The sequence below is a fragment of the Panthera onca genome, chromosome A1 (genome assembly GCF_046562875.1).
Source record: "Panthera onca isolate mPanOnc1 chromosome A1, mPanOnc1 haplotype 2, whole genome shotgun sequence".
In the NCBI taxonomy this organism is placed as follows: domain Eukaryota; kingdom Metazoa; phylum Chordata; class Mammalia; order Carnivora; family Felidae; genus Panthera; species Panthera onca.
In genome coordinates, this window is record NC_138339.1 from 220638589 (window position 1) to 220663815 (window position 25227).

Sequence of the window (25227 nt, forward strand, 5' to 3'; positions counted from 1 at the left end):
AGAGGGCTGCTCGTGCCCCTGTTTGCTCTGCTGCTCCCACTCAGGCTGCCTCAGGAGGTGGGGTGTTCCCGAATCCAGTGGCTGGTGCTGGATGACCACCAGTGGAGAAGGGTGACCGCCTGGCAAGAGTGCAGCAGACGGCATTCGGACTTCGCACTGTAGTCCCCATGATGATCTTTGAGTTTCTCTTCTAACCTTAGGTTCCGTGCCAATTTTTCTTATATATTTTTTAATGTTTTTATTTATTTTTGAGAGACAGACAGAGCGCGAGTGGGGGGAGGGGCAAAGAGAGGGAGACATAGAATCCGAAGCAGGCTCCAGGCTCTCAGCCCAACACAGGGCTTGAACTCATGGAGCGTAAGATCACGATCTGAACCAAAGTTGGACGTTTAACCGACTGAGCCATCCAGGGGCCCCTCCATGGCAGTTTTTCCAATTTCATGTCACAAGCCCTTCTGCAGTGCCTACCAGGTGCCAGGAAATGTCCGAAGCACCTTCCAAGTAATAATCTAATTGTTACGACAACAAAATTGCCATTATGTCTTCTGATGCTCAGAGAAACCACATACAATTGCTAGCCCTGGATTTGTGATGGAATTATATCATCATCCCTATTTTATTTTTTTAAGTTTATTTATTTTGACAGAGAGACATAGAGAGCAAGCAGGGGAGGGGCAGAGAGAGAGGGAGAGAGAATCTCAAGCAGGCTCCACACTGTCAGTGAGGAGCCCGACACGGGGCTCAAACCCACAAACTGTGAAATCATGACCTGAGCTGAAACCAAGAGTCAGACGCTTAACCAACTGAACCACCCAGGCTCTCCCATCCCTATTTTATAGATGAGCCAATAGGCACAGAGAGTTTACACGACTTGCCCAAGGTCACATAGCTAGTAAGTTGCAGATTTGGGACTCAAGCTCAGGTTGAGGTCAGCCAGGTTGAGGTCAACCTAGCTTGCACTCAGGGCCTCCGGCTCAATTCCTGGCCCCGGAACCAACCTACCAACTCCATGCGAACACACACACTCACGCACATCGCTTTTCCTTCTCTATCTTAGAATAAGATACCAATAAAAAAGGATGGGCATTAGCACTGTATAAATCAATATGTTTTAGGAAATCAAGAACGAATACCAACACAGTGCTGGGGAGAGCTTCCTTTGAGCTAGAAGCTCAGGGTGGCAGGTAAAGGTTAATGCTGAAGACACCAGGTCACAAGGCAACAGTCATGTGTCCAGTTCCCCACGCCCCATCCACATCCTGTCCCCTGCCCAAACAACTCTCGTGACCCTGCTGGCCGGCTTGATTTTTCTCAGCAAGAATATCACAGAAATGCATGTATCCCTGGTCTTCTTCTTCAGCCACATGAGATGGGCTGCAGTGCCAATTCAAGAACTCAGTTCTTGAATGATGCGATTCAAGAACTCAGCATCCAGACAGATAAGGAAAGCTCTGAACGCGAGCAGGTCAGTGTCACAGGAATGATGCACACAGAAATACACCCTCGTGCAGTGCAGCAAGTATATTTATTTGACATAAATTAGCGCAGGGCAGGGAATGATTTATTCCACTGGCTGAACAGAAAGACGCCCCGGAAGACATGCCATCTGAGCTGGGTCATGAAGAACAAATAGGTTGTGAAAGAGAGACAGGCATTTCTGCCTTAAAAGAGAGACTCACAAAAGTCACAACTGGGGGGAAAGTGAGAAATGCAAGTGTGGCTATCCTCCAGAGAAAGGGAACTGATTCCAGTTGATTCTTTGTTGTCAGGTATAGTCAGGGTCCCTGGCTAACCGAATATGATGATTAACAGGGTTTCCATAGACCCCATTCGAGAATTACCAAATGTTAGGAATGTTTAACAGTCAAACTCTGTGGAACATGATCCCACCATTTTTCTTACTCATAAACTGCTTTGTTATCTTATAGAACCGTGGCTCATTATTATGAACAGGGATGTGCAACTTCCAGAGTTCCAGTTAAGAGAGTACCCCTGTAGTCTGGTTTGACCCAACATAGCTCAGAGAATCATGTGCACTGTTTAAAACAACCCAGCAGTGCCCACTACCTGCCTAGGTCCAGGCTTCCTTTCAAAAGTCAATACAGACCAGTAAAATGTATAAAAAGCAGGATCCAAAGCAACGCCAGGGTCTTGAGGCATCTTTCTGGTTTAATCAACAGGAAGACCTATCCACATCTGCAGTGGGACACATCAGCACTGTCTTGTTCTCACTGTGTTCCCAGCCAATACGTGACAACCAGGAGCTTTGCTAGGGTTCCCACCTGCGGGTCAGACAGGAACAGCATGAGACTCAGAACAGACCCCAGTGGTATCTACAAGGATCACCTTTGCTTTCACCGCACAAAACACAATTTCCTGATGTTCCAAGTTCTAAGGAGTTCTGGTGCTTTCCTAGGTAAATTGATGAGGAACACTTTAAGCTTTCTAGCTTTCTATTAAGCATAAGAATAATGCTAAGAACAGAGGCCTCAGAAATGAAGGTAGCCTGGTTCTTGGGAAAAAGTTCTGTTTGATGATAATATGAATTTCACTTTTACGGTTATTATGGCATTTGATCCTCATAGAAACCACATACATTAATTAATAACCCCAATTTTACAAATGAAACAAGAGGCTAACAGTTTGGCAAGACTCTGCAGGTGGAAGAGACAGCAGTCAAGTCCCAGATTCTCTGACCCCAAATCCCATGTTCTTTCCAAAATTCCTTCGTCCTACTCTAAGTCACTGAGCGGAAGCATAAAGGTATAAGGACATTGTCTTTTCTATTTTTCATCAGAGATATCCGCATTATTCCCGCAGCTCAACCAAACCCTCTGACATCATCCTCAACTTAGGCCTCTTGTAATTCTCAGGCAAGTAAAACATTAGCATCGCTGTTTGTAGTTTGAGAATTTTATATTCATGAACTTTACAAAGTCAGATTCAGTGTCATGTTCAGGAAGCTCAGTTCAACACATTGATTCAAAAGGAAGGCGCTCTCCACACTGGGCTCACAAATGAGTTAGAAGGCTCAGCTGCAGCAAGAGAAATTCATGAGAAAACATCATGTCTTCTTCTAGCACATTCCTCCCACTCTGTGCGCATCCCAGGGACCTTCTCCTCAACCTTCCACACCGCCCTCATCACAGTGCTGATGGAGTCCAGCACCCAAGGGTTTTCTTCTTTCTGCTTCCTTTCTTCCCAGACCCTTCCGTAAGATCTACCTGACCAGCCCTCCAGCAAGAAAGACGCTCTCTGGTGGGGTAGGGAGAGGAATTAAGCCAGCGGTGACAGGTTCCTCTTTCCAAGGCTGCTGGGAGGAGCAGTCTGCAGCCTGTCATCCCTCACGTCAGATCTTTTTTGTCCCATCAGGACAGGGACCAGGGAAACTCACAGTAAGCAAAATAGGAGGCTCCGTACTCCAGAGCCTCACAAGAGGAAGCGTCTCTCCGGATTGTGGAGCAGAGTGTCCTGTCCTGCACCTGCGGGCAGGAGGGCGGCGAAGTGCCACCTCCCACCACCCGGTGACACTGAGCAAGCTTGTTAATTTGTCTGAGCCCAGCTCCCTCATCTATAAAAGGGGATCCCAGTAGCATGGAATTCACAGGGTTGTTGAGAGGGTCAAATGGGATGGTGAACACAGCACAGGGTCTGTGAACACCGTCAGTACGTCTTACACTGGGGGTGTACATTCCTGCAGCATCTAGAAAAGCTTTGCTGTGTGTAAATGGGCAGGGACAAAGTCGGCTCAGGTGGAGAAAAGATTTGTCCAGCCAATTTACCCCACTGCTTTAATGTTTCCAGCTAAAAGAACAGCTGGTCCCCTGGCCCAGATTGGGTGAGAGGGCAGAAGGGAGGTCACGCTACACTGTGGACCGGTAAAACGTCTCACTTCGTTCCTGCAAGATGGTCAACGTTTTACAGGGACATGATTCTATAAATACATATGATCTTCCTCAGTAGAGGAAAACCTGACAAGAAGTATTATTTTCATCCATTTCTTTGCTCATTAAAATAAAAGCAAAGGAGTCAGGCTGCAAATCATGAGATATACAACCCGAGTCTGTTTTTTACAGTCGTGGATTCTAAGAAGCAGCTTTGGTAGTGAAAGTTTTCTGGGCAAGTGAAATCTGTCCACAGCTGTGGGCTGCAGCCCGGTGGCTGGGCGCCCCGGCCAGGGTGCATTGGGGGCGTCTGTGCCCCTTCAGAGAAGTTTTGCCAGGCAACTTGGGGCTCTGCTGCTGTCCCCCAAGCGGGCCTCTGAGACATGAAGGGTGTTGGAGTGGATGGGCCCCAAGCCAGGTCAGAGATCCATTCCAACAGGTGCCCTGGGCGAGGGTCAGGGCAGTGCAGGAAGAAGGGACAAAGTGTGGGGGTAGATTTGTGGATAACCACAGAGCTGTGCCTAAGAGGAAGGAGAGGCAAGGAGGCGCAGGGAAGGGCCATGTTCCAGAGGCAGCCTGCACAGGAAGGGGACCTGACTGCTGGAAATGCCCAGCTTCCATGTGTCAGGAGAAAGAAGCTTGGGATGCTCAGCTGTGCCCTGACTCACCAGTGGGCGAGAGGCCCTGCTCCAGCTCCAGATTTCCTCCTAGGGGAGAATAAAAGCCACAGATTGTAAATACTATCTTGAAAAAGAAATCCACTATTGATTATGGAGAGAAGGAAGAAATCTCCTGTGTAAGTAGTAAATATAAGTCCAGCCAACCCCCGCCCCAAGAAGGTGGAAACTATTGACTCTCTCAGATGCCTATTATTTCCTCAACATTCTTCTAGGTTCTTGGTGACATTAATAGCACAAGCTGTCCGCTGGGTCTTAGGGAGCAGGGGGATGGGACGCGCTCTTACCTTTCCTCTGTATTCCTCAAATCGATAGCATAGTTCTGAAAGAGGCCACATCTGAATGTCCCTCAGGCTTATGACATGCAGTTGTGGGAACGGATCTAAGGCCCTGAACAAGATACAGTGACAATTGGTCTGTCATTGTTATTTATGACATTCCCCATAAATCGATTGACTTCTTAAATATTTGAAGCCCCCTCACCCTGCACACCAGATCCGCAGTTTTGCCAGCTCTCTGTATTCTAGTGCCCTCAACATGTCTGTCTCAAGAAGTTAAGGAGGAATAGCCTCTGGGATATTGGTGGTATGTTTCTATTTGACTTCATCACAGCCTGATTTCTTTCTGATCTTGCATGGCTTCCCCCCACCTCTCAGCTTTTAATCTATGATTCGGGATAATTCCTGAGCAATTGAGTTCTGATTTATCCAAATTGGCTGTAACTGGTAGATGAGCCTTGTGAAACAAGAGTGGTACCTGCTGGGGCCCCACTTCAGTGCAATGTGCAAAGAGAGACAGGGCGAACTCCTTACTTACGCTCACCGCTGTCAATTTTTCCCAACACCTTTTTCACAGACCAGCGGGTGAAACAGTTCTTACACACTGTTTACGCCACCCTGCCCAACTCCGGACAAGGCACCAAAATGGAGCTGGCCTGCACTCTTTTCGTGCAAGCAGGAACGCCCCTCTCCCCCTGCTTTGTGGAACAGATCTCCCAGTGGGCCAACAGCAGCCTGGAGCCAGCCATCCTCAGGGAACCCAACAGCACCAGCATCGGGGTCAACGAATGGGCCTCCAGGCAGATGGCAGGTAAAAGAAACCATCCAGTTTAGTGAGGCTGATTTCAGAGCACTATAAACACAGATACCAAGCATTGCTGGTCAGAAGCCACATGGGTGGAGACTCAGGCCACCCTCGATTGCAACAGAAGTCTGTCCTCTTGGGAGACCCTACCCTTAAGTGCAGTGCTCTATGAAGCAAACAAAGCTGAACTTTGGCCCCCTCTGCCCATCCCCCACCCACCCACACAGCAGGGGGCTCTTCAGAGCCTCCCACCTCCAGGGGAGCCCTGCAGGCTTTGTTCTGTGTTCCCTTCAGGGGAATCCCCCCCACCGAGCTCTGCTGTCATCTACAATTAACACCCTGCGACAGCAAAATGCAGTGGGAGCCAGAAAACTTCTTGGAATTTAGCTTCAGGAAATAATTCAAGGGAAGAAAAAGTTATATATAATAAGATGCTTAGCCCAGGGTTAGGGTTACCGAAGAAAAAGACTTAGAAATAACTTAACAGTCCAGCCATTAGGAATGATCCCATTAATTACAGCTCCCGCATATCATGTAGTTGTAATTATTAAAGGTGGTGAAAATCTATTACACTCACTGGGGTTCCATTTATTGACTTATAGCGCTTTTCCTAAGTGCTCTGTGTTCATTATGTCTGTTCACCCTCACAGTTGTCCTGGGAGATAGGTGCTGTTACTAGTGACTGGTTCACAGATAGAGGAACTGAGGCACGGAGAGCTACGCCTGGTGCCCGGGGCCCACAGAGCCAGGATCCTAAGTCAGCCGGTCTGCCTCTGGCATCCCTGAAAATTACAAAGGCTACACAGAAACACGGAGAATGTTCAAGACCCAGTGTTGTTTAAAACACAGAATAGAAGGTGATGTGTAGTTTATGACTGAACTGAGAACAACACGTGGCCAAGGAGCACAGAGCTGCAGCGCAAATACGAAGATGTTTATTGATAGCTCAGTTGTCTCCAGCGTTTCATAATGTCTTCCCAGTTTACTTAAAAAATGTTTAATTCTCTGTCTCGGCTCATTGTGCTGCTGGGGTAGGGGCGTGGGGAGGGGGGGCGGTTAGGCAAAGCCACGCAGTTAGCTGCCGTCAACCCTCTGGGGTGAGTGTCCTCCACAGAAGAGGGGCAGCCAGGAAGAGCCTGAAGCTCTGGGGCCAGGCCGCTTGGGTTCAAACCCAAGGTTTCTGTCTTGAGCAGCCGGGCGGATGGTGGCTTTGCCACTCACAAGTGTGTGACCTGGGACAGCTTCTCCAAGCCTTGGTGCCCCCATCTGTAAAATTGGGAATAACAACAGAACTGGTCAGAGGAGTCAGTGAGGGTTTGCTCAAGCATTTAGAACAGAGCCTGGCACAATGTGTGTTTTTATTAATAAAGGGCTGGGGCAGTAGTCAGCCTGCCCTCTTCTCTCTGGTAATGCGTGGAATCTCAAGAGCATGCCCTGGATGTTGCTAAGCAAAGGCTCTGCCAGGGATGAGGCCCAGCAGCTGGGGTAGCGGGATTTGCGGGAAGGGTGGGAGGGACACAGCGCAGTGGCCCCCACCACAGCGCCCTGTGCCTCCCAGGAGTCCACCTGAGCAGTGCGTGTCTAACAGCCCCAGGAAATAGCCGTTTCAGACAACCTGCTCGGAAAAGGATAAAAGCACGGTCTTCAACAACAGCTAGTTATAGACACCACGGTTCGGCAGGTGCAAACCCAACCTCGGGGATGCCCCAGCACCCTCCAGGGCAGGTGCACGGGTCTCAGACACAGGATGGCTCTCCTGCTTGCAGGTGACAACCTGGGTGGCCCGACATGGGAGCGCGGTGGCGGTGCATTTCCCCAGCTGGCACTTGTGAGCACCATGTCCTTCCAGAGCACTTGGCGGCAGAGATTCTCCTCCAGGGACACTCAGCTCCTGCCTTTCACCTGTGCCCAGGGCCTCGTCCTCCAAGTCCCCATGATGTACCAAATGGCCGAGGTCAACTACGGTGAGCTCCTTCCCACCTGTGGGCCCTCTTAAGTGACGGGAACAAGGGAACAACGTGGGCGGAGAGAGGGGGGCCACGTCTGCTCTAGAAGGACCCGCGGAGTGTCTCAGCCTTCCCTCTGCAGTGAGATGTGTGTGCAGTTAGGAGAGCCCCAGGGGCCCGAGGACCCAGAGAGGAGGGTGAGGAAGCAGAGGGGGAAGAGAAATCCAATCTCACGCTTGACATTTCCCTCTGCACCTAGTAAGAGGCGTTAGTGTAAAACCAAAACTGTTTGAATGGAACCACCCCACCCTTGGCAGGCAACCGCATAAAATGAATAGCCACTTGGTGCTAAGAAAGGGCAAAAGATGGAGAGTTCAGTTTAGATGGCTCTCGAGAGGGCGCCCACGCGGGCTTGACATTGTCCTTCCGCCTTGCCTGGATGGTTGCTCATCCCGGCCCCTTGAGGGTGCAGGTGCCCTGAGTGCGGGCCAGCGAGCACCAGGGGAGAGGGGGCCCAGCCCCGAAGGCTGGCTCCAGGTGTGGACACCGCCGTGGGGCCCCCACAAGGCAAGGGGAGAAGGGACCCGGCCACCTGTCCCCACACACCTCTCTCACAACCCTTGTTTGCAGGCTCAGCCCTTCCAGCTGCAGGATTAATTCTGTTCTTATGCAGGGAAAAGTCGCTGAGACTTAAAAGTGTTTCAGGAACTCTGGCACTTAGAAAACTCACTACCTTCCTGCTTCAATTTCATGCAGGACATGTTGTGAGTGCTTTTATTCGTTTGTTTATCCTGCCAGTAACTATTAACTGAGGTCAAGTAAGGGGAGCGTAGAGGAAGGTCAATTGGATATGTAAATATATATTTATGACTATTATAGTTCTTGCGCCTAATGTTTTCCCGTCGCTGCTATGACTCATGCTGGTTGATCTGTCAGCTGCGTAACACTTCCCAATTTTATATGATATCTGGGTTCAGAGCTTTTGTTGAAAGAAAGATCTGGCTCAAAGAGCCTGGGTCCCCACATGGTCACAAAAGGCCAGGATTGGAATGGCTTCCCCTTTAAGACAGTAGATGGCTCTCCCACGTGCCATCATCCCCACTGTGTCCAGCCGATGCAAGCCCTGTGAAGGTATCATTAGAAATTCTAGGTCCTAAGATCAGAAAAGGTGACTAACAGTCTTTGGCCTCAAACTGCTTCCTGAAGGTGAGGTAGACAGCTTATTAATAAAACGTACGGTTTCCAGTTCTGTGAGCTGGCCCTTCCCAGGGTCTGGCACTGTTTAGTTCCCTGTCTCCTGGGACAGAACTAATAATGCCCCATCCACTGAACCCCCAGGCCAGTTCCAGGACCCTGCAGGCCATCAGGTGGGGGTGCTGGAGCTGCCTTACCTGGGAAACACAGTGAGTCTGCTCTTGGTTCTGCCGCGTGACAAAGACACCCCGCTGAGCCACGTTGAGCCACACCTCACAGCCAGCATCATCCACATCTGGACCTCCAGCCTCAGGCGAGCCAGAATGGACGTGTTCCTGCCCAGGTAAGTGGCTGTGTCATCCTTCTGGGGCGCTCTGCAGCCTAATCCAGTTGGCCAGGCCTGGATCGGAGAACCCAGGTGGTCGGACTCTGGGGTCTGTCCTTAACCACTGGGCCAGCTTGTCTAATGTGCCCTGAGAGGTTAGGCCAAGGGGGAGTTACCCTAGAGTGTGGGTCCAGGTCAGAGTCTCTGCTGACTAGTTAATGATGCGGACGGAACAGAGTTAATTTCCTGGGTCTTCTCAAGAGAAGATATTCTGTGTTCACTGGGCCAGACTGCAGGCTCCAGGCCTCATGCCACAACCAGTTCTCTGAACAGGGAAAGAAAAGCCATGAAGTTACCTTGGAGGAATGTGCCCCAAATCTTATCACATCCTAAGAGTATACAACTGTCATTTTTCCAAAACCAAAGAGGCAAGGTAGTTCATGTAATTGAGCAAATAACCAAGATAATTCTGACTGGAAGGCAAATTAAGGCATAAAAATTCAAGACTTTTAGTCTCTATGCTGAAGGTTCTCATTCTTTGTAAATAGAGGTGAACCATTCTTTGAGAAAATCCAATAGGTACAAATGCAAATTGTCAAAAAGTTAAATGACGGTTCTAGATTTTGCTTTCCCAAAGCAAAACCTACTTGCAAAACTCATTACTTTACAAAGAATTCCTTTTTGAACTTCTTTAAGTGACAAGCTTCTCTGGCACATTTGAAACCAGAGTAAATCTGTAATTAATTTGTAGACCAGCATTAAGTGAGGAACATTATCCCAGGGCTCAGTATGTGGATTCTTCATGCTCCTTCCTGCTGGCTGCCACCACCTGCTCTGTTGACCAGGCCCTCAGCAGCACTGAGCCAGAGGCCTTGGCAGAGCTCTTTTGAGCAGTTAAAAATAAGCCCAGACACTGCAATAAAAACACACAAGGAGAGACCCAGTGAGTTAAGGGCCAAGGTCTAGAGCGGGATCTGGCATAACCAGAAGGTGAACGTAACTCTATGATCAAGTTTATGTCTCTCCAAACCAAATGCTTGGACCTCAAATGAAGGCACAAAGACAAGAAATTTCAACAGATCTCTCTGGCATGGAACAGAAGCAACCTTCATCTTTCTGTCATATTTGAGAGAAGCTCAGTGAAGGAAGAGAAGCTTTCAATGTTAAAAGTAGGGAGACAGTGCAACCTGGTGCAGGAAATTTGTCGGAATCTTTTCAGAATTAGGAGACAGATGGCTGGCCTCATCCTGGAGCAGCTGCTGTAAGGAAGAGTCCCCAGGAAAGTGCCCAGCTCGTTTGCGAGTCCTCCGCTGTCTCTGATGCCACCTGTAGAGCTCGCAGCGTTGAGGAATGATGCTGAAAAACCCTGAAGACAGGGACGGGATGGGAAGGCAAAGATCATAGTAACACAGCATTAGTTAGCACTTGTTAAAAAAATGTTTGGTTACCATAATTTATCTCCCTAATGCTATCAAGCCTGCTGTCCAAGAAGGATAGAAGGTATTGGGAAAATGAGGCTGTTTCACAAAGCCAAACTCGCCAAGCAAAGAAACCAGCTTCAAAATCCTTTAAGGAATAAATAGAGAAAGAATTTAAACTATCTTAGGTCTAAATCTGGGTACAAAACTTTGGACCATGGTCGACCAGGTCAACTTTTGGGCAAGAATTTACCTCTAGTTCTGAAAATCATTCATTCCTCATTTAATATGATCTGCTTTATAGTTACCCTGCATTTTTCACTTAGCAAGAGCAAAAACTTTTGCACACTGTGGGTAGCAGTGCAAATATCGTGTGGCGGTGAGGTGAGCCTTAGGATTAAGCTTCACCAACGGTGTATCCATAGATTCTGGATGAATTATGGTATCTAGCTTCTGAGGTAATATTTTATTTATGAAGAAGTGAAATAAAATGTATGGGGACAATTAGTCTTCATTAGGGACCTTAGCATACCAAAAGAATAATCAAGAAAGCCAACAATGAGTGTTAACAAGGGTCATTTATATCCATAATAATGTAATGCCTCACAAGAAAGACTAATAATGTCAAATATATATTTGTTTAATGAATAAAACGCTTGGTTATTAGATCAACATAGTAGGATGCTAAGCATAAGTGTTTTTTTCTCATAATAGAAGTGATGTATTTTTTTATTGAAGTATAACTAATGTATAGTGTTGTATTAGTTTCGGGTGTACAGTATAACAAATCAGCAATTCTCTACATTTACTCAGTGCTCATTGTAAGTGTACTTTTAATCCCCTTTATCTATTTCACCCATTCCTCCCCCCCCCCCCCCCCGCCACTTCCCCTCTGGCAACTGCCAGCGTGTTCTCTGTATTTCAGAGTCTGGTTTTTGTGCGTGTCTCTTTTTCTCCTTGTTTGTTTGTTTATAAGTATTTTAAAAATCCATCAGATCTCATATATTCAGAAGTTTTGGGCTTCCTTTCCAAGAGCTACTGATCATCGTCATGTGTGGATTGTGCTTTCCTATGGGTATTTTCTTTTTCTTTTTTTTTTTTAAATGAAGGTACAATTCACATAACCATAAAATTCTTTTAAAGTGTACAGTTCAGAGGTTTTTAGTATATGGGCAAAGTTGTGCAACCATCACGACTATCAAATTCCAGAACATTTTCATCACCTCAAAAAGAAACTCCATACCCATTAGCAGTCACTCCACATTCCTTCTCCTCACTACTCCTAGGCAACCACTAATCTACTTTCTCTCAATGGATTTGTCTATACTACTCTACCTTTCATATAAATGAAATCGTACTGCATGTAACCCTTCTGTGTCTAGCTGTTCTCACTTAGCACGATGTCGTCAAGGTCCGTCCTTATCAGAGTATGTATCAATACTTCATTCTTTTTTATGGCTGAATAATTTTCCATTGTATGAATATACTACATTCTACTTATCCATTAATCAGTTTATAGACATTTAGGAGCCTGGAAACTTTTTGCTTGTTTTCACTTTTTGGGTCCTATAAAACTTTCATGTGCACACTTTTTCTATGATATATATTTTCAATGATCTTGGTTATATACCTAGGAATGAAAATCCTGGGTCATGTGTTAACTCTACCCTTTACATTTTGAGGACCTACCAGACAGTTTTCCAAGGGGCTGCACCATTTTACATTCCCACCAGCGATCCAAGAGGTTCCAGTTTCTCCATACCCTTGTCAACACTTGTTATTGTCCATCTTTTTTCATAAGTCCCTCTTCACGGTTAATGGTACAGACTTTAAGTTTGGTGTGATGAAAAAGTTCCAGAGTGGTGGAAAGATAACAGTGGTGGTTGGACAGCAATGTGGATATTCTTAAAGCCATTGAATTATGCACTTAAAATGGTTATGTTGTGTATATTTTACTACAATCTTGTTTTGAATTGTGGAGGGAAGGAAGGTGGGGAGAAGACAAAGACTGTCTTCCCAAATTTGGGTTAAAAAAGTAGGGTTGTTACAAAGCTTACATTTAGGAAGTATATAGTTATTCTTAGTTACATTACCTGGGAAGACATCACCTCCTCTGCCCTCTAGCAATGCCCTCCTCTGTGTTTTGGCTTCTCGGTCAGGCTGGAGGCAAGATGGATGCAACCTGTCTGACCCCACAACAGTAACAACAACTACAGGAGAGGAAAACCCGCATCTTTTTTATTGTAGCCATCCTAGTTGGTGTGAGGTGGTTTCTCATTGTGACTTCCATTTGCATTTCTCTAATGACCGATGACGTCAAGCATATTGTCATGTGCTTGTTGAACATTTACATATCTCTTTTGAAGAAATATCTATTTGAATCTTTTCTCCATTTTTAAATAGGTTGTCTTTTTATTGATGAGTTGTCATGGTGCTTTATATATTCTGGTTATTAGTCCTTTATCAGATATATAATTTGCAAATATTTTCTCCCATTTCATGGGTCGTCTTTTTACTTTATTGAGGATGTCCTTTGTTTTTTTTTCAATATATGAAGTTTATTGTCAAATTGGTTTCCATACAACACCCAGTATTTATCCCAAAAGGTGCCCTCCTCAAGACCCATCACCCACCCTCCCCTCCCTCCCACCCCCCATCAACCCTCAGTTTGTTCTCAGTTTTTAAGAGTCTCTTATGCTTTGGCTCTCTTCCACTCTAACCATTGAGGATGTCCTTTGAAGTACAAAAGCTTTTAATTTTAATGAAGTTCAGTTAATTTATTTTTTCTTTTGTTTCTTATGCTTCTTTTAATGTCGTATCTAAGAAACCATTGTTTAACCAAGATCACAAAGATCTATGTCTATGTTTTTTCTAGCAATTTTATAGTCTTAGCTCTTATATTTAGGTCTCTGACTCATTTTGAATTAATTTTTGTATGTATAATGAGGTAGAGGTCCAATTTCATTCTTTGCATGTGGTTATCCAGTTGTCCCAGCGTGATTTTTTTTCTTCCAAGATTTTATTTAAATTCAAGTTAGTTAACGTGTAGTGTAGTATTGGTTTCAGGAGGAGAATTTAGTGATTCATCACTTACATATAATACCCAATGTTCATCCCAACAAGTGCTCTCCTTATTGCGTATCACCCATTTAGCCCATCCCCCCACCCACCTCCCCTCCAGGAACCCTCACTTTGTTCTCTAAGAGTCTCTTATAGTTTGCCTCTCTCTCTGTTTTTATCTTATTTTATTTTTCCTTCCCTTCCCCTAATGTCATGTTTTGTTTTTTAAATTCCACATATGAGTGAAATCATATGGTATTTGCCTTTCTTTGACTGACTTATTTCACTTAGTGTAATACACTCTAGTTCCATCCCCATCATTGCAAATGGCAAGATTTCATTCTTTTTGATGGCTGAGTAATATTCCAGTGTGTGTGTGTGTGTGTGTGTGTGTGTGTGTGTGTGTGTATGGGTATAAACCATAATATTCTTTATCCATTCATCAGTCGATGGACATTTGGGCTCTCTCCATAGTTTGGCTGTTGTTGATAATGCTGCTATAAACATCAGGGGGCATATACCCCTTTGAATCTGTATTTTTGTATCCTTTGGGTAAATACCTAGAAGGGCAATTGCTGTGTCCCAGCACCATTTATTGAAACGACTATTTGTTTTTCCATTGAATTTTCTTGGTACCTTTCTTGAAATTCATTGATCATAAATGAATGGGTTTATTTTTAGACTTTCTTTTTTTTTTTTAATATATGAAATTTATTGTCAAATTGGTTTCCATACAACACCCAGTGCTCATCCCAAAAGGTGCCCTCCTCAATACCAATCACCCACCCTCCCCTCCCTCCCACCCCCCATCAACCCTCAGTTTGTTCTCAGTTTTTAACAGTCTCTTATGCTTTGGCTCTCTCCCACTCTAACGTCTTCTTTTTTTTTTTTTCCTTCCCCTCCCCCATGGGTTTCTGTTAAGTTTCTCAGGATCCACATAAGAGTGAAACCATATGGTATCTGTCTTTCTCTGTATGACTTATTTCACTTAGCATCACACTCTCCAGTTCCATCCACGTTGCTACAAAAGGCCATATTTCATTCTTTCTCATTGCCACATAGTATTCCATTGTGGATATAAACCACAATTTCTTTATCCATTCATCAGTTGATGGACATTTAGGCTCTTTCCATTATTTGGCTATTGTTGAGAGTGCTGCTATAAACATTGGGGTACAAGTGCCCCTATGCATCAGTACTCCTGTATCCCTTGGGTAAATTCCTAGCAGTGCTATTGCTGGGTCATAGGGTAGGTCTATTTTTAATTTTTTGAGGAACCTCCACACTGCTTTCCAGAGCGGCTGCACCAATTTGCATTCCCACCAACAGTGCAAGAGGGTTCCTGTTTCTCCACATCCTCTCCAGCATCTATAGTCTCCTGATTTGTTCATTTTGGCCACTCTGACTGGCGTGAGGTGATATCTGAGTGTGGTTTTGATTTGTATTTCCCTGATAAGGAGCGACGTTGAACATCTTTTCATGTGCCTGTTGGCCATCCGGATGTCTTCTTTAGAGAAGTGTCTATTCATGTTTTCTGCCCATTTCTTCATTGGGTTATTTGTTTTTCGGGTGTGGAGTTTGGTGAGCTCTTTATAGATTTTGGATACTAGCCCTTTGTACGATATGTCATTTGCAAATATCTTTTCCCATTCCGTTGGTTGCCTTTTAGTTTTGTTGGTTGTTTCCTTTGCTGTGCAGAAGCTTTTTATCTTCATAAGGTCCCAGTAATTCACTTTTGCTTTTAATTCCCTTGCCTTTGGGGATATGTCGAGTAAGAGATTGCTACGGCTGAGGTCAGAGAGGTCTTTTCCTGCTTTCTCCTCTAAGGTTTTGATGGTTTCCTGTCTCACATTCAGGTCCTTTATCCATTTTGAGTTTATTTTTGTGAATGGTGTGAGAAAGTGGTCTAGTTTCAACCTTCTGCATGTTGCTGTCCAGTTCTCCCAGCACCATTTGTTAAAGAGACTGTCTTTTTTCCATTGGATGTTCTTTCCTGCTTTGTCAAAGATGAGTTGGCAATACGTTTGTGGGTCTAGTTCTGGGGTTTCTATTCTATTCCATTGGTCTATGTGTCTGTTTTTGTGCCAATACCATGCTGTCTTGATGATTACAGCTTTGTAGTAGAGGCTAAAGTCTGGGATTGTGATGCCTCCTGCTTTGGTCTTCTTCTTCAAAATTACTTTGGCTATTCGGGGCCTTTTGTGGTTCCATATGAATTTTAGGATGGCTTGTTCTAGTTTCGAGAAGAATGCTGGTGCAATTTTGATTGGGATTGCATTGAATGTGTAGATAGCTTTGGGTGGTATTGACATTTTGACAATATTTATTCTTCCAATCCATGAGCAGGGAATGTCTTTCCATTTCTTTATATCTTCTTCAATTACCTTCATAAGCTTTCTATAGTTTTCAGCATACAGATCTTTTACATCTTTGGTTAGATTTATTCCTAGGTATTTTATGCTTCTTGGTGCAATTGTGAATGGGATCAGTTTCTTTATTCGTCTTTCTGTTGCTTCATTGTTAGTGTATAGGAATGCAACTGATTTCTGTACATTGATTTTGTATCCTGCAACTTTGCTGAATTCGTGTATCAGTTCTAGCAGACTTTTGGTGGAGTCTATCGGATTTTCCATGTATAATATCATGTCATCTGCAAAAAGCGAAAGCTTGACTTCATCTTTGCCAATTTTGATGACTTTGATTTCCTTTTGTTGTCTGATTGTTGATGCTAGAACTTCCAGCACTATGTTAAACAACAGCGGTGAGAGTGGGCATCCCTGTCGTGTTCCTGATCTCAGGGAAAAAGCTCTCAGTTTTTCCCTGTTGAGGATGATGTTAGCTGTGGGCTTTTCATAAATGGCTTTTATGATCTTTAAGTATGTTCCTTCTATCCCGACTTTCTCAAGGGTTTTTATTAAGAAAGGGTGCTGGATTTTGTCAAAGGCCTTTTCTGCATCGATTGACAGGATCATATGGTTCTTCTCTTTTTTTTTTGTTAATGCGATGTATCACGTTGATTGATTTGCGAATGTTGAACCAGCCCTGCATCCCAGGAATGAATCCCACTTGATCATGGTGAATAATTCTTTTTATATGCCGTTGAATTCGATTTGCTAGTATCTTATTGAGAATTTTTGCGTCCATATTCATCAGGGATATTGGCCTGTAGTTCTCTTTTTTTTACTGGGTCTCTGTCTGGTTTAGGAATCAAAGTAATACTGGCTTCATAGAATGAGTCTGGAAGTTTTCCTTCCCTTTCTATTTCTTGGAATAGCTTGAGAAGGATAGGTATTACCTCTGCTTTAAACGTCTGGTAGAACTCCCCTGGGAAGCCATCTGGTCCTGGACTCTTATTTGTTGGGAGATTTTTGATAACCGATTCAATTTCTTCGCTGGTTATGGGTCTGTTCAAGCTTTCTATTTCCTCCTGATTGAGTTTTGGAAGAGTGTGGATGTTTAGGAATTTGTCCATTTCTTTCAGGTTGTCCAATTTGTTGGCATATAATTTTTCATAGTATTGCCTGATAATTGTTTGTATCTCTGAGGGATTGGTTGTAATAATTCCATTTTCATTCATGATTTTATCTATTTGGGTCATCTCCCTTTTCTTTTTGAGAAGCCTGGCTAGAGGTTTGTCAATTTTGTTTATTTTTTCAAAAAACCAACTCTTGGTTTCATTGATCTGCTCTACAGTTTTTTTAGATTCTATATTGTTTATTTCTGCTCTGATCTTTATTATTTCTCTTCTTCTGCTGGGTTTAGGCTGCCTTTGCTGTTCTGCTTCTATTTCCTTTAGGTGTGCTGTTAGATTTTGTATTTGGGATTTTTCTTGTTTCTTGAGATAGGCCTGGATTGCAATGTATTTTCCTCTCAGGACTGCCTTCGCTGCGTCCCAAAGCGTTTGGATTGTTGTATTTTCATTTTCGTTTGTTTCCATATATTTTTTAATTTCTTCTCTAATTGCCTGGTTGACCCACTCATTCGTTAGTAGGGTGTTCTTTAACCTCCATGCTTTTGGAGGTTTTCCAGACTTTTTCCTGTGGTTGATTTCAAGCTTCATAACATTGTGGTCTGAAAGTGTGCATGGTATAATTTCAATTCTTGTAAACTTATGAAGGGCTGTTTTGTGACCCAGTATATGATCTATCTTGGAGAATGTACCATGTGCACTCGAGAAGAAAGTATATTCTGTTGCTTTGGGATGCAGAGTTCTAAATATATCTGTCAAGTCCATCTGATCCAATGAATCATTCAGAGCCCTTGTTTCTTTATTGACCGTGTGTCTAGATGATCTATCCATTTGTGTAAGTGGGGTGTTAAAGTCCCCTGCAATTACCACATTCTTATCAATAAGGTTGCTTATGTTTATGAGTAATTGTTTTATATATTTGGGGGCTCCGGTATTTGGCGCATAGACATTTATAATTGTTAGCTCTTCCTGATGAATAGACCCTGTAATTATTATATAATGCCCTTCTTCATCTCTTGTTACAGCCTTTGATTTAAAGTCTAGTTTGTCTGATATAAGTATGGCTACTCCAGCTTTCTTTTGGCTTCCAGTAGCATGATAAATAGTTCTCCATCCCCTCACTCTCAATCTAAAGGTGTCCTCAGGTCTAAAATGAGTCTCTTGTAGACAGCAAATAGATGGGTCTTGTTTTTTTATCCATTCTGATACCCTATGTCTTTTGGTTGGCGCATTTAATCCATTTACATTCAGTGTTATTTTAGAAAGATACGGGTTTAGAGTCATTGTGATGTCTGTATGTTTTATGCTTGTAGTGATGTCTCTGGTACTTTGTCTCACAGGATCCCCCTTAGGATCTCTTGTAGGGCTGGTTTCGTGGTGACAAATTCCTTCAGTTTTTGTTTGTTTGGGAAGACCTTTATCTCTCCTTCTATTCTAAATGACAGACTTGCTGGATAAAGGATTCTCGGCTGCATATTTTTTCTGTTTAGCACACTGAAGATATCGCGCCAATCCTTTCTGGCCTGCCAAGTTTCAAAAGAGAGATCGGTCACGAGTCTTATAGGTCTCCCTTTATATGTGAGGGCACGTTTATCCCTTGCTGATTTCAGAATTTTCTCTTTATCCTTGTATTTTGCCAGTTTCACTATGATATGTCGTGCAGAAGATCGATTCAAGTTACGTCTGAAGGGAGTTCTCTGTGCCTCTTGGATTTCAATGCCTTTTTCCTTCCCCAGTTCAGGGAAGTTCTCAGCTATAATTTCTTCAAGTACCCCTTCAGCACCTTTCCCTCTCTCTTCCTCCTCTGGGATACCAATTATGCGTATATTATTTCTTTTTAGTGTATCACTTAGTTCTCTAATTTTCCCCTCATACTCCTGGATTTTTTTATCTCTCTTTCTCTCAGCTTCCTCTTTTTCCATAACTTTATCTTCTAGTTCACCTATTCTCTCCTCTGCCTCTTCAATCCGAGCCGTCGTCGTTTCCATTTTGTTTTGCATTTCGTTTAAAGCGCTTTTCAGCTCCTCGTGACTGTTCCTTAGTCCCTTGATCTCTGTAGCAAGAGATTCTCTGCTGTCCTCTATACTGTTTTCAAGCCCAGCGATTAATTTTATGACTATTATTCTAAATTCACTTTCTGTTATATTATTTAAATCTTTTTGATCAGTTCATTAGCTGTTGTTATTTCCTGGAGATTCTTCTGAGGGGAATTCTTCCGTTTGGTCATTTTGGATAGTCCCTGGAGTGGTGAGGACCTGAAGAGCCCTTCCCCTGTGCTGTGGTGTATAACTGGAGTTGGTGGGCGGGCCGCAGTCCGACCTGATGTCTGCCCCCAGCCCACCGCCGGGGCCACAGTCAGACTGGTGTGTGCCTTCTCTTCCCCTCTCCTAGGGGTGGGATTCACTGTGGGTTGGCGTGTCCTGTCTGGGCTACTTGCACACTGCCAGGCTTGTGGTGCTGGGGATCTGGCGTATTAGCTGGGGTGGGTAGGCAAGGTGCACAGGGGCAGGAGGGGCAGGCTTAGCTCACTTCTCCTTAGGTGATCCACTTCAGGAGGGGCCCTGTGGCAGCGGGAGGGAGTCAGATCCGCTGCCGGAGGTTTGGCTCCGCACAAGCAGAGAGTTGGGTGTTTGCGCGGGGCGAGCAAGTTCCCTGGCAGAACTGGTTCCCTTTGGGATTTTGGCTGGGGGATGGGCAAGGGAGATGGCGCTGGCGAGCGCCTTTGTTCCCCACCAAACTGAGCTCTGTCATCTGGGGGCTCAGCAGCTCTCCCTCCCTTTGTCCTCCAGCCTTCCCGCTTTCTGAGCAGAGCTGTTAACTTATGACCTCCCAGAGGCTAAGTCACGCTTGCTGTCGGAACACAGTCCCTCCGGCCCCTCCGCTTTTGCCAGCCAGACTCGGGGGCTCTGCTTGGCCGGCGAGCCGCCCCTCTGCCCGGGCTCCCTCCCGCCAGTCCGTGGAGCGCGCACCGCCTCACCGCCCTTCCTACCCTCTTCCGTGGGCCTCTCGTCTGCGCTTGGCTCCGGAGACTCCGTTCTGCTAATCCTCTGGCGGTTTTCTGGGTTCTTTAGGCAGGTGTAGGTGGAATCTAAGTGATCGGCAGGACGCGCGGTGAGCCCAGCGTCCTCTTACGCCGCCATCTTCCCTCTCCCCCTCAGGTATAATTATCAATCTATTTTTAGACTTTCAATTCTATTCTATAGGCATAAATGTCTACAATTTACTCAGTATTATTCAGTCTCAATTACTATAATGTTTAGAAATCAGGATATGTTAGTGCTTCAACTTTGTTCTTCTTTTTTCAAGAATTAGTTGGCTATTCTGGGTTCCATACATTTTCATAGGAATTTTAGGATCAGGTTATCAGTTTTGGCAAAAAAGGCAGCTGAACTTTTGATGATTATTATATTTACTCTGTAGATCAGTTTGGGAATATTGCTTCCTAACAATATTAGCTTTTGCAATCTGTACACGGGATGTTTTTCACTTTATTGATGTTTTCTTCAGTTTCTTTCAATTATGTTTTTTAGTTTTTAGTTTTCAGTAAACAAGTTTTGCATTTCTTTTGTTAAAACCCTAAGTATTTTATTCCTTTTGATGCTGTTATCAATGGGATTTTATTTTCAGACTGTTCATTGCTAATATAAAAAAAGCCATTGACTTTTTGTACCTTGATCTCACATCCTGTCACCTTGGCAAAATCATTTATTAGTTCTAGTAGTTTTTCCTCTGTGTGTATATATTCCTTAAGATTTTCTATATACAAGACCAAGTCATCTGTGAATAGAGATAGGTTTACTTCTTCCTTTCTAATCTGGACGCATTTTATTTCTTTTTCTGGCATAATTGCCCTGCACACCTATCACTACGATGTTAAATAAAAGTGGTGAACATCCTGGTCTGATCCCTGATCTTAGGAGGAAAGCGTTCAGTCTTTTACCATTACCATTCAGTATGATGCAAGCTGTGGGTTTTCTGTGGAGACCCTTTTTAAGGTTGAAAAAGTTCTCTTATATCCCAAGTTTACTGAGTGATTTTTGTTTTCATGAAAGAGTGTTGGCTTTTTTTCACACGCTTTTCTGCATTTATGGAGATGATTATGTGACCTTTGTCCTTTATTCTGTTAATACGGTGTTTGACATTGATTTTCATATGTTGCATTCCTGGGATAAATCTCACTTGGTCATGATGGGATTTATATGTTGCTGGATTCAATTTGCTAGTATTTGTTGAGGATTTTGCATCTTTATTCATAAGGGATATTTGTCTAGTTTTCTTTTCTCATGATATCATTGTCTGGTTTTGGTAAAGGGCAGTTTTTCCACTCAAGATATTTTTGAAACATTTCTTCTGGGCTGACCTTCATAGCCATATAAGAAAAAAATTGGGTGCCTTGGTGACTCATTTGGTTGGGCGTCTGACTCTTGATTTTGGCTCGGGTCATGATCTCATGGTTCATGAGTTCAAGCCCCATGTCGGGCTCTGAGCTGACAGCACGGATAATGCTTGGGATTCTCTCTCTCCCTGTCTCTCTGCCCCTCCCCGACTTGCGCAATCTCTCTCTCTCTGTCTGTCTCTCTTCAAAATAAATAAATAAACTTAAAAAAAATTACTCTTGCCTTTTATGGTCATACCTCACTATTACCTTTAGTTACTAAAAATTATATTACCCAGTTTTATCAACTACCATAATCACCATATTTGGCTTCCAATGTCCCTTAGCTTTTTCTTAATATTCCTGGGAAACACTAAAACCACAATGGTAGCATTGAAGTGTATGAGCTGTACTGGGCGTTGTTCTGAGCACTTTATAAGAATCATTTCGCTTAATTTTCACAAAGCTAAGAACTAAGCACTACTATTATGCTCACTTCACAAATGAGGAAACCGAGGCAAAGAGAGGTAAAGTAATTTACCCCAGGTCACTCAGCTAGTAAGAGGCTGAGCTGGGATTCAAACCCTGGCATTGAACTCCCAAGTTCATGCTCTTAACCACTGTGTTTCAGTATTAAGAGTTTTCAAAAAGAATGTGTTTTAAGCATTTATGAAAATTTCAGAAGAGATAATGCAAAATTGTTTTGAGAATGTCAGCATAGTTGGAGAAAGCATATGTATCTTTTTGGGAAATCGTTCTAAAGATCCAAAACATATATTTATGGGAAAATCTGATACTTCTGTTTAAAATATTGGGCACATTGTCTCGTATGGCAATGAAAACCTTTGATAGTAAATGGTCTTTTCCAGTATTTTTACTCTTGTACAAGTTCTGGAGAGTTTATACAAAAAGACCGTCTAAATTCCATTTCAAACTTTTTTATTTTCAAAGAAAAATAATGTGAGCAATCCTTTTAAAGCCTCCTTGAACAGTAAAATTGCAAATGCCTGGCCCTTGGAGAAATATTACAAAGTTGGTGTGTTGATTCTTCCTGCTCTCAGGACTTATTAGGAAAACCAAAACTTTAACTTGCATTCCTTCCCTCCTGTGCATCAAAGACACACACTGCACCCAGCAAACAGAAAAATATGTCTTATCAAATATAAATATGTTAAATGAGACACTCTATTAGTTGTTGATTAGTCAACAACTTCTTTTCTGCACCTACTATGTGAGATGCCTCAGGAGACAGGAGGTAGCAAAGTGTAGATGCCAAGGGCACGGGCTTTGCACTCAAACAGCCTTGCTTTGAGTTGAGCTCCACCACATACTCTTTATGTCATCTCGGGCAAGTGTCTTAATCTCTTTAGGCGTCAGTTTTTTCACCTGTAAAATGAGGATAATAATAACATAATTATGTGAAGATGAAATTAGATAATCCACATAAAGCACGTAGGTAATCCACATAAAAAAACTAGTGCCTAGCACATGGTGAGCACCCATTAAATATTAGTTACTATTAGGAAATTTAAAAAAAGCTGGGATAGCGTCTCAAGCCATTTACAATATCATAGATAACAGTAATAGGAAGCAGAATGTTCTATACATCCAAAGAGCAGAACATAAAAAGTGTTAATGGGGCTTTAAAGACCAAATGCCACAAAACAGCTGGAGAGGGGAGGAGGGGATCACAATTGCATTGGACTTGGAGGAAAGAGTAGTAACTCAAAGGCAATCAAAGGACATGGAAAAGACCTGGAAAGAACAGCAGAAGCAAAGATACAGAGGTGGGAGAGGGCCCTGTGTGGTCAGACTAGTCAGTGTGTAGGGTTTATGAGAAGGAGCTATGAAATACAAAGCTGGAAATGAGGCTGGAGATCCCTGACTTCCAAGTTAGGGAGTTTGGCAGTCGTGGTGTGTATGAAAATATTTTGAATGAGATTTTTAAATGAAAGTTGATGGTTTGCTTTTGTTTTTTAGATTCAGGATCCAAAATCATTTCAATTTAAAAAGCATTTTAAATTCTTGGGGAGTCACCGATCTTTTTGATCCACTCAAAGCTAACTTGAAAGGAATTTCAGGTAACACTTCTTCTTTCAAGCTTTTTGGCATTGTGCTTGGGGGCAGCTTTGTCATACTTTGATTAAGGGATTTTCATCTACAGAGGTTTCAATGGTACAGTCAGAGTTAACATTTTTAAAAGGATAAAGAAAGAGCTTTGCTTTATATAAAAATATGTTGCTTCAGATAACAGTCAAATTTGGGTTGGACTTTGTGGGGGAGGAGTGTTTCTTGAAACCTTTAAACACCGTTTTGGGAGACCACCTTCAGGGCGAGGTCAATGGCCGTAGAACACAATACAACTCGCCCTCCCTCTGCCTATCATGACTAGGAACCTGCCAGAGACAGTGGTTCAACAACAGAGGTCTTCATTCTGACCTCCCACTGTCATGCCAGCCTCACAGTCGCCCTTTGTTCCTACCTCCTCCCTCTCCCTCCCTCCTTGTATCACTTCTGGCTTCTAATAAGCTAACCTTGAGACTTTCCCTCAACCACCCAACTTCCTTTCTTCAAGTTACTCACGTACCTGTAACCTTGCCCTAAAATGTTCTCCTTCCCAAAGTCCATATTAAATTTATTTGCCCCTAGTGGACATGCTACTACTAATCAATAGGAACTGTATTTGCTTATGATCTGACAGGGAACTTACATCAAATATTCAAAAAGAATGGAATGCCAAAACCTTATGTTCCAGAATCCTCTCAGAAACCATTAGATAAACTATTTCTAACTCCAAAGGCTCAGGTTTGTTTCTGCTCTGGATACTAATATCCATTGGCGTCTTCATTGACCTTGATGCTTTCTGTGCCCAAAGAGCTTCAGAATCTCCACTTTATTTTTTTTTTATTTTTTTTTTAGAATCTCCACTTAAAATGCTAGAACCTCATAACACAGAGTTTTCTAAAGCATTACTCAAAATCTTCTTTTTTAAGCAATCACACACACACACACACACACACACACACACAGGAATTTGGTCCACAAAAGCAGTCTTGGCTTGTGCTTTAGATGTGACCAGACTAAATGGCAGTTACTTATCAAATAAAGCACAGGAGGAAGGATCTATTCTAGAGTGTTTAAAACCCACCAGCTGTGTACTCATTACCTAGACATGCAAAGAGATAATCAAAGCACTAGTCAAGTTTGGGCACAGTGCCCCCAACAATGCTTGGCACACTGTGGATATCCAATAAATATTGTTGACTTGGTTGAATGACTCAACCAGAAAATTTCCATGGTGATGCAGGCATAATCTGACACTGTAGGGAATAGAAGAACAGTAGAGTGAAAGGATCAGAGGTCAAGGAAAGAGGAAGGGATTAAGAACTTCAGTATGCTCTATCTGTAATAATGTACAAAATGCAATCACAGTGTCTTCTTGTGACTCCAGACCTCAGCTAGGGCATTCCTGTTGTTGATGATGATACTATTCTTCTTTTGATCATTCTAGTTCAAAACTCTGGGGCCATTTTTACCTTTTCTTCTACAACACTACATTCAGTTAATCACTATGACATTGATTGTTCCTTCATAGCTCTTAATCTCTCTGCCTTTATGTCCTGGAAGTACATCTCAAAGTGCCATTAATCCTGTGTCCTCAAACAGGACTGAGCTTGACCCACATCATGCAGCTCCCCTACTGGTAAAGATTTTCAAGGCCCATAAGCTCTCCTGACAAGATGTAACAAGCAACCTACTTTAGAAAGAACATTTTTTTTGGTACCTTTTTTATAAG

The 25227-nt window shown here is 43.4% G+C and overlaps 1 protein-coding gene and 1 long non-coding RNA gene across 2 annotated transcripts in view; one reads left to right on the forward strand and one right to left on the reverse strand.

Moving 5' to 3' along the window:
• The window catches only part of SERPINE3 (serpin family E member 3), a 39701-nt gene that overhangs the window by 2276 nt on the left and 12198 nt on the right, over positions 1–25227 (forward strand). The window contains exons 3-6 of the mRNA XM_060637248.3: positions 5417–5650; positions 7411–7608; positions 8929–9127; positions 23412–23512. Coding sequence (XP_060493231.2) covers positions 5417–5650; positions 7411–7608; positions 8929–9127; positions 23412–23512 — 732 coding nt within the window. The remainder of the gene's footprint in view (positions 1–5416; positions 5651–7410; positions 7609–8928; positions 9128–23411; positions 23513–25227) is intronic.
• Positions 10–5824, reverse strand: LOC132682120 (uncharacterized). Its single transcript, XR_013550384.2, has 4 exons — positions 5709–5824; positions 4849–4951; positions 4553–4591; positions 10–2282 (listed from the first exon to the last, which is right to left on the reverse strand). It is a non-coding gene; the product is annotated as an uncharacterized LOC132682120 (long non-coding RNA).